The sequence below is a fragment of the Ictalurus punctatus genome, chromosome 27, assembly GCF_001660625.3.
Source record: "Ictalurus punctatus breed USDA103 chromosome 27, Coco_2.0, whole genome shotgun sequence".
NCBI classification, from domain to species: Eukaryota; Metazoa; Chordata; class Actinopteri; order Siluriformes; family Ictaluridae; genus Ictalurus; species Ictalurus punctatus.
The window spans coordinates 9,835,783-9,845,711 of NC_030442.2; the positions used below are offsets into that span (position 1 = coordinate 9,835,783).

Below are 9,929 nucleotides of genomic sequence, written 5' to 3' on the forward strand. Positions count from 1 at the left end.
ATTTAAGAAAATGTAGTAAACAAAAGCCATGAAATGGTCACATAAAGCATACCATAAGATAAGACTTTCAGATGGATACAATGCCAACAATGAGATATGCTGATTTTAAGTTATTCATCTTGCCACTAGGGTGATAAACTTAAGGATATGCCTTTTGTGACCTGCGAAAGTGAATGTAGTGTCCCCATTAAAAGTGCATACATGGACCTTACAGACCACTGGTGTATGTTTGAGGATGTATTTACATTGTTGTACCTTAAGAAACAAAACTGTTTGTACACTACACTATTTTTTTTTTCTTAAAATAGATATTAACAAAGTCATAGTAACAAATCATTCTCCTCATTTGATCAAGGGCCTTCAGATATTATTCTTTGGTTAGTTTTTCTCCACAGTGCTGATAGTTGCCCAAACCTCAAATGCCTTTGGAGAAAACAATCAAGTCCTTAAATTACATCTCATGCTCATGAATTATCTTATATAAACACTTGTAGGGCAAAAACAGAGGTAAATTAATATGTGGAATTTTGGACTTTTCAAGTATTCATAAGGTATGAAGATACGCTGTAAGTGCAGGTTTAGGCCTGCAAGATTGACAAGGCTGGGAGCAGGTTAAGCGAGGTAAAGTGGAGACATGTATCTGAAGAACAGGTAGCTAAAAAAAACAAAAAATCATATGCACTAACATGATTTCCCTTTTTTTTGCACTGACACATGCAGTAATAACTTTGCTTGCATGTTAGGTAACTAACATACATAAGCATATAAGGCATAAATGTAACTAATATGAATTCTGCATGCCTGTGAGCTGACCTGTTGACCTTGTGAAAATGAGTCTCTAAAAGATGAACAGCAAATTTTCTCTAGCCTTTACCTTCCCCTGAGGGAGGCCAGGTCACTGCCTGCATAAAATGTTCAGTATTAAACCAAAAATGCACACCACTTAAGATCTGCACTCTTTTTTTTTCTTTTGTGGAGCTGTTTCCTAATATATAAGGCTTTTAAAGAATTCTTGTTTTGTTTAGAATTCAAAGAACAAATTTTGCAGGCAAGGCTGCATAAAAAGTGAGACAAGATCCTTTTGAAGCTTCCACTGACTTTACTTAAAAAAAGAGACTTTTTGGTACAAAGCATCTACATACATAAGCAGTACAAATAAAACCATTGTGTAACACATATCTACCAGTTATAAATGTGTGCTATCATTGGGACCATTTATATGTTTATTTCAAAATAAATAATGCCTTTTTACAGTGCCATTACTATCTGAACCAAGACACACTCTTGGCGGCTCATTTTTTTGCAAGAAAAATGCTCATATGGACTACTCATAAGGTCAATGACATGATGTCCCTGGAGACCAATTACATATACATATTCAAGTATTTCATTTCAAGCAAAAGCACTGGAATACTACTCTTGTACATTGAAAATATGCAAGAAGACATTATTGCTGTTTTCCCTTTGAAATGATTGTTCCATTATTTTGTACTGTATATATGCATTAAAGACAGGGAAGTATGGATAAAATGACAAAGATTTAGACTGGAAAGAGGAATATTAATATTATGGTACAAGTATGTGGTGTTGTAAAACTGCTCTTGCTCAAAGTTCAATCTTGACTTAATCGCAAATGTCTTCAACGGCGGTATTCCCTGTTGTTCCCTTCGTCTTATTGTAGAAGATCTCTCACAACATCGCCTTGGACTTTACCTTCATTCTCCACAGAATATGTAATGGATCTTAGAAGCACAGTTCAGGTCACCTTAGCTCATCCCCAATCACATCACTCTTGATTCACCTCTCTCACAATGTCTTACTTTTCCTAAAACGGAAAGTTTAACACGGTGACAAGAGTAGGTTGCTTTGAGCCTCTTCTTTTGAGTTTATTCCCAAAAAGGTAGCACCATAGTATTTTCATATGGAGCAGTTCATTAAAAAAAAAAATAGTGCCATTAATATCGTCCGTGGCATTGTGCAATCTGCCGATGTTTTTTTTTCTTCATTATTGCACCGCAGAGGGTAGGGTGAATGAAGGTGCATATAAAGCAAATATCATTTTAATTTTTTTTTAAAAAAAAGCTCCCAAAAGTGTAACTTTAGAATCGCAGGTGCAAATGAGACAGAGTCTCTCCATCTCACGGTTGGGATTTTGTGGAATGAAGACTGTCATACTCACTGCTATACACACTCCATTGGTAATTCATTGGGAATGATTCTGGCTGTGCACCCTGTGAATCAGAGACTTCATTAATCTCTTCTGTCACCTGATCCATCACTCTTACGTTCAGCTCTATCACTAAAGTCTCTTCAGCTTGGTAAGGCAGGAGATAACACAGAATGTTCATATCTGTATTTGGAAAGGATGCACGATGACAGGATTCATTAAAAAAGCCTCGTGTTCAAGGTCAAGGCTTATAATCCCTTTAAATCTCGGCAGTTTTTGCTTCACTTATGGACAGCGAGGCTCTGGAGGCGTGTGGGATTTGGGGGCTTCTGTTGGACACAGTCATCAGGGGCCGGTGAATTTGGGTCTGCTCCTGGTCTTGGCTTTTCTCTGCAAGCCTCTTAAACTTTCTGGAGCGGAGGATGGGAGGGATTCCTCTCCTCAGCCTTTGAGCAGCTGTCCGTTGCCACAGCTCATATCTGGAAAACCTCACGTTAAGAGGCTTCCTTGTGCTATCCTGCAAAACAAAATGCATTTATCAACTTGAGGGACCATCCATGAACTGCAGTAATTCTAGAAGATGTATATGCTTCTTTATTTCACTTTTCCCCCATGTGCTCTGTTTGCTATCTCACTTCCTGAATTAGTTCCCCATTACTGTTAAAGTTCCATTAGCAATAATTGATTTTTAGCTTTAGAGTAGAGTCAGTTTAGCTCAAATGTGGCATGTAGCATTTCATAATTGCGCTCTAATGATGAGCCATGTCTCATTGCTATTTGTTCTGTTCTCCACAATTGTGCAGGGTTAAAGTACAGCTCTCCTATTTGCGATTTGCCTCGAGAGTGTGACTCTGTACACGTACTCAGTGTCAATGTTCTGTTCTTAAATGCAGCCCAATTGTTGTTCTGCTGGTTATCTTGTTTTTGTTGTTTTGAAATTCAAGCCTTGGCCAGCCAGCTGGCCTACAGTCTTGCCAGTGCTTAACATATTTTCATGCCAAGACCACATGGCGTAGCCACGCACCAGAATGTGGCGCGGCACTTGTTTTGGTGTTTTGAATAATGACATCATTCCATGTGCAGTCCAGTAGCATTGTGTTACTATCTGTTTGTCGAGCTGTCGTTCTCCATGTAGCCAGTATATTTCCTTTAAAACTGTCAACCATTTTCATTATCTCTGCTGTTTTTTTCCACATTACTCAGCAGTTTTAGATGGAACACATGTTTGACATTGATTTTCCCTTGATAAAATGTCCTGGGTACGTGATGGCTCAGCAGAATCAACGTGGCTGGCAGCAGATTGGAGGAGATAGGCTACTGTACGTACCTTGTGAAGAGTTTGTAACACTGGGACGACCTGCAGCGTAGTGGCAGTGATGTCTCTCTCAGACTTTGCAGGTTTTGCACAATACTGCTCGAGGAGATGCAAATCACAGCTCCGAAAACAGCATTCCTCCACTATACCTCGGTGAGGACGGCGACCGTTTGATCTGTATGGCCGACCTGTGGAGAGAAATGGAGCACGATCATTAACACCATGTGATTTTGTCTTCTGCTTATCGCACTATTTGCACCTTATGCAGTGTACTGAGAATTGTCATGTATATTGAACTGTTGTCCTTCAGATACAGTAATTTACTTCACTCTGTGTGAATGGAATAACAATACAAAAGAAATTCATCTGGTGCACAAGTACACTTCCTAGATGCTTACTGGCATTTGCAAAACAATATTATTATTATTATTAGTAGTAGTAGCAGTAGTAGTAGTAGTAGTAGTAGTAGGAGTAGTAGTAGTCTACACTAATCATATTAGGCATGTGAATGGGAGGGATCGTTTTTACATTGTCTATTTTACATTGTCATTGTCTTTTTATATATCTTTTTAAATGTTGTGAAATAAACAAGTGCAAATATTGACGAAGTTTTAAAATTCAGCAATTCCGCTTTAAAGATTTAGAAAGACTAGTATATAATATGGATAATGATCATTCCATTTTTGTGCACTGTGTTTATTATTATTATCAGTAGTAGTAGTAGTAGTAGTAGTAGTAGTAGTATTTGTAACATATTGTGTAATATTTGTATGGTAGTCATAGAAAAACCTCTGTAAAATTCTAGGTAGATAAGATTCCACAAAAAAAAAGGAAAACTGTCATGTAACTGCCCAAGCTACAGAAATCTTTCAACCTTGTCCTTTGTATATTGAACAGAGATAAGACGAGGGGGAAGTCCACTGTCAGTTCATAGAAATGAGATGGGAGGTGGGAGTGGAAACTAATCTAATGTGATCTTTCATATCAAACATCATCACACAATCCAAAGTTAAAAGAAGCAAAGAAGCAGACACATCCTGTAATATGCATGCATGAAAAACTGAGAGTAGCCATGAAATATCTATGAGTATCTGCATGAAAATTCTGTCTTGATGAGATGCAGTTTAATGTAGATCATTTTTAAAGTTACGAATAAATCAGGTCAATTACAGGTGTGGGTACTGTGTGTAAAAGAACCTCCAGGCTTATATACCAATAACATTATACTGCATTAGGCAGGTAACCCACACTATTACATATGTAATATTTAAATATAATTGTACAGTAGAGAGATGAAAATCCATTACGCATTTAAAAGACATAGCTACTTAATGCAGCAATGATGACTGCTTTAGTGGCCTGTGTGATGATGTAGTGGCCAGTTCGAACCTGTTAACACTCAGCATGCACCATGGGAAGTGTCATTAAAACTTACTGAAGTAAAAGCCTCTGTCGCCGCACACGAACTGCAGAGTGTCCACTAGCTCCCCACCACAGAGCGTCTCTGCCGAGACTTGAGATGAATACAGTGACATAGCCACAGTGAAAAGCAAAAGTCTACAGGAAGAAGTCATCTGAAAAAGGAAAAAATAATTACACACACACACACACACACACACATACACACACACACACACACAGATATATATATATATATATATATATATATATATATATATATATATATATATATATATAAATCAGACACATTTACAAAAAAAAGACACATTTTCCATATCATTTCAAGCATCTGTTCTAGTGAAAGCAGTAGAAGACTGACTGGGCTATGTGGTGAAATCCCCTGTGTTAACCCCCACTGAGTCTGTGTAAGTCCAGCTGGACACGAATGAACATTGAATGAGTTAATTCAACACTGTAAGAGTTAATTAACCACTGGAGATTTTTACTCTGCATTTCCCAAAACAAGCAGGTGGACCTGTCTATAGGTATAAACAGGTAGTATAATTAATTTAAAGACCATTTGTTTCATAATTAAAGGCAAAAGCTTGTATAAGCACATAGGATCTGGGGATCTGTGATTATAATATAGTGAAAGAACAATTTAGGACTTCATTTGAACATTGTAAGAGTTAATTCAGCTCTGTAATCTATAGCATTGTAGACTGGATCTCTAACATCTAGGTGCCACTGATGCTTGATGTCTTTTCAGGTAACATGATTGATTTAAGTGCCATCTGTTCGAATGAAAACAAGTCATGATACTGAAATATATCATGAAAGAACAAACAAACAAACAAACCCATGAAAGAGTTTACTGTGCTCTTACCATTGTTGTGTGTCTCTCGGCTCTTCTGCAAGATCTGCACACTGAATGATCTGCGCTGACTTTCTGCTCCTCCATCGCCTTTATCCTGCCTATAAAAGTGTCCGCTCGGGCTTTAGTTTCCACGCTGCTGCATTAGTGTGAGGATGAGGATGGTAAGGATGAGGATGAGGGTGGTGATGAGGATGATTACGGTGGTGATGCTCGAGGTTGTTACTCGAAGTTCACAGGACAAAGTCGGGGGCGGATTGGTAGCGAGAGGCATTTTATAGATGCCCCCACCCTCCTTCCCAATCTTCCCCCGAGTAGGGTTGCCAGATTCACAGACGAACGCATTGCAACCCCGCCCAGTTCAGTGGAAACCCACCCCAAGCTGTTACACTACCAAATTAGCGTGAAGTCATGAGCAAGTCGCACAGAAGTAATCACGAACGAATAACTAAATCGATATTTCTACACATCGAAGCAGATTTCTCGTTAAAATAGGATTGAAGGATTTGCCGGAATGGGATAAAACTGGCAACCTTTTACCCCGATCTGGCCCTGTGCGTGTGAGGCGCGAGACAGGACAACTGAGCTCGAACCAGAGAGAACTTGAGAAGTCACGTTATAGCAGTCTCGAAGTTGACATCTGTCAGATTTTGTAGCATATGAGATCAGACACCATCTTACACACCTATAATGATGAATTAACTCCTATATCGTCGAATTTACACTATAGTGATGAATTAATTCTTGGTGCTGATGTAATGCTTTATAACATAGTGTAATTTACCACCCATACTGTTATCTGCTCAATAGCTACTGCACATATTCACTGTCCATAGCCTTGTTATTAACATATATATATATATATATATATATATATATATATATATATATATATATATATATATATATATATATATTCAACACTTTGTTAATTTGCACAGAGCTGCTATATAGGCACACGCTAAACTGCATTTCATTGCTGAGTACCTGTACTGTGCAATGACAATAAAGTCAAAAGTCATATCTGTCTATCCATCTATGATTTAACACTTTGAGCTAACATGTACTGCACAGTGCTGAATAAACATTAACCTTACATATGGATTTATTTGTTAGATATTTTTCCATGCAATTGTTTTCAATAAAGCATGAACATCTTACAAATCTGTTTGACATTCTTTCTAAAGATAATCTGCACAGCAAACCTTGTTTTACTGAACACTAGAATAAGTGATAAGTGGTTTGTGTGTGTGTATAGTGCTTGCACCCTGCTTTCATATGCATTCATGGCTTTAGTAAAGACAACTGTACATCAGGTATCCTTGTGCATTCTTAGTCAAATAGGCTTTCTGCTTTAAAATGGCCTACCTTTTGCCAAGAGGTCAGTGAAAGGAATTTTAATTGAGGGTAGACCACATTCTTGCTTCTCACCATAACAAAAGCAGGGGGTTTGGGGGGCGCATTCCAGTGTATGCAAACACGCAAGAGTAAGAATTCACCTTCACCAGAGACAAACACAGAGTGACTGATGGTGTGGATGGGATGGCGCACCTCTGTACCTGCACCCAGAAAAAAAAAAGCTCTAGTTTTGAATTAACATCTACCAGAGGTCATAAGTCCAAGCAGATACAAAAGAACCCTGGAAGTACTTGTTAATTTTATGCTTTGAAAGGTAATTCAATGTTGTAGCTGTTAATTCAGCACTGTGGATTTAATGTGGCCCAAAGTGGCCTGGATGGCAGCCTGGTCTGGATTTAACACCCTGTTATACTTGTAGTGTGAACAAGGGACTTTTCCCAAATGGCTTTAAATAAAAACACATACAAAAAAAAAACATTTTATGGTATTTTAAAGGCAGACAGCAATCAGTTTAGAAAGTCACATATAGAATTGCTGAGACATGTTTTTTTCAGCTTTTTTGGTGGAAATTCTGTAATTAACTGAATTCATGGCTTTGCTTGCAATTGTACATTCAGGATGAAATTTGAGCATTGATATTATAAAATGAACAGGGGACGTGTCTCAACATGCCCTGGCTGAAGACATTCTCAGAACCACTATTTTCCTGCTAGATGGAGCTAGAGCATGTGTATCCTCCCCCTAGTGCACTCCCTCAGGCCTGATGGTTGCAGCCAAAGTGCACAGGCTTACAGACGAGTGACAGATAAAAACTGAATAAATGAATGGAGAAACATGAGTGCAGGTTATGTTTGCTAACCTAATTTGGCTCCATTTACCCCCTTAGTGAGAAATGTCAAGGCAAAGCAATCCAAAGTTCTTCTAACTGATCATATCTATACTATGATAAAACATTTCTACCCCGATGGGATTGGTTTCTTCCAGGATGACAATATCCCCATCCATAAGGCTTGAAGCCTTGCTGAATGATTTGATAGAGATGAAACGATGGAAATCTAAGGCCTCCACAGCCACCACCAGTTCAATTCAACACCTATGGGAGTGTCCTATCTTGGATCTACGTGCTCTAACAGTATCATCAAAACACCATTTGAGGGAATACATATTGAAAGAACAATATTCATGCCTCCAGTACAGCTGCCAAGGTGTATTGAAGCTATTGTGCTGGCTTGTGGTGGCTCAACATCTTACTACTTAGTTTCATTTGTCACTATATTGCCTTGGTGGAAGCATTTACATGACCCATAATGACTCAGTACGAGACTGGCTTTTTAGACTTTCCTCCTTCTAAGCCAGACAAGTGGAATCAGATGTGGTAGAGCAGAAAAATCACTTGGACCGCAGTTGCATATATTTTCCACAGATCATGCCTATGTTCTTTGATCCCTCGATCGTGGAGAAGTGATCTTTTGTTATATATTTTGGATCTATGTCCTTCCAGCACCAATCATGAACAAGAATTACATTTCCTTTGTGTTTTCTTTGTTTCACTGTCTGTGATATGACACTTGCACTCCGGCATCCTCCAGTGGCAAGACGAGATATGACAACTTGTATTACAATGTAGCAATCGTTTGAAATTTACCTTGATTACAAAACATGATATATATATATATATATATATATATATATATATATATATCTATATATATATATATCATATTTATTGGGTATGCAATAGAAAGTAAAATATAGTAATCAAACAATGTAAAAATACCAAAAATTGTCCCAGGGAAACCAAAGAAGTAAAATTGCTCTGACATTGCCTTCAGTATAGCCATACATGTCTCAAAGTGAATTGCTGATGTAGTATAAACATTTCAGTACATATTAGGCAACTGTCTACAGACTAGTCATTGCATTAATATATCCACTGATTGTTAGCAACTTATAATCATATCAATACATTTCTTCTTACTTTTATATGTCTTTGCATATTCAGCATTCAAAATGTTCACACGAAACAACAAGAAAGGAGTCAGTGAGTGTATCCTGGTTCTACAGTACATCCTAGTTTTCTGCATTTATGCCTCAGTTAAGAAGTAATCCTTAGAACATAGACATAGAAACTTGCCCTTATTTTGAGTTCGGTTCTATGCTCCCATGGTCTGTGACTTTGTCCAGAAGCACAAAAAAGTCAGGTTTTTATTTATAGAGCTTAATTGGATCAAAGGAGAGCTTAATACTCTGTACAACTCACAAAAAGTTATCCTGATATAGTACATCACATACAGTATAATTGTTGGAAAGTAGACAGTTAGAGAGAAATATACTGTGTGCATAGCCTACCTGTTGGGTGGGGGGACGACTGTCAATAAGATAGATTATTTTCGGCTGCTAACTGACTTGCATGAGGAAATGTGTGGTTTTGTTAGAAAAATAAATAATAATTAGTGCTAAACAGATCCAACATTCTTCTATTCTCCTGCCTTTTTTTGCACTGAGCATTATGTTGAGACCGAACTGGTTTTAAACCAACATGACCTAGGAATGAATGGCGTGAGACTGTTAGGCCATTAGACACAAGATTGCTAGTGCATAAGAAGATGCCAAAATGGAAAAAATCCTACAAGCGGATTCTGTTTTTGTAGCGCTTATCTGTAATCTGGATTAAAGTCAAATGATCTACATATTTCCTTTCTACTTTTCAGTCAACCCCTTTACCGTGAAGGAATGCTGAAGATAGCACTTTGATCACTGCTGCCAGCAGTTTAGCAGCTAAACAATATGTGATGGGAAGTTTCAGGTGACTG

The 9,929-nt window shown here is 37.9% G+C and overlaps 1 protein-coding gene across 1 annotated transcript; it reads right to left on the reverse strand.

Moving 5' to 3' along the window:
• Nucleotides 1–2,004: 2,004 nt before the first annotated feature.
• Nucleotides 2,005–6,005, reverse strand: igf2a (insulin-like growth factor 2a). The gene is given in 4 exon segments (NM_001200946.1): nucleotides 2,005–2,684; nucleotides 3,495–3,670; nucleotides 4,918–5,056; nucleotides 5,770–6,005. Coding segments are annotated over 4 exon segments (648 nt in total). The 5' UTR covers nucleotides 5,845–6,005; the 3' UTR covers nucleotides 2,005–2,426.
• Nucleotides 6,006–9,929: the final 3,924 nt, after the last annotated feature.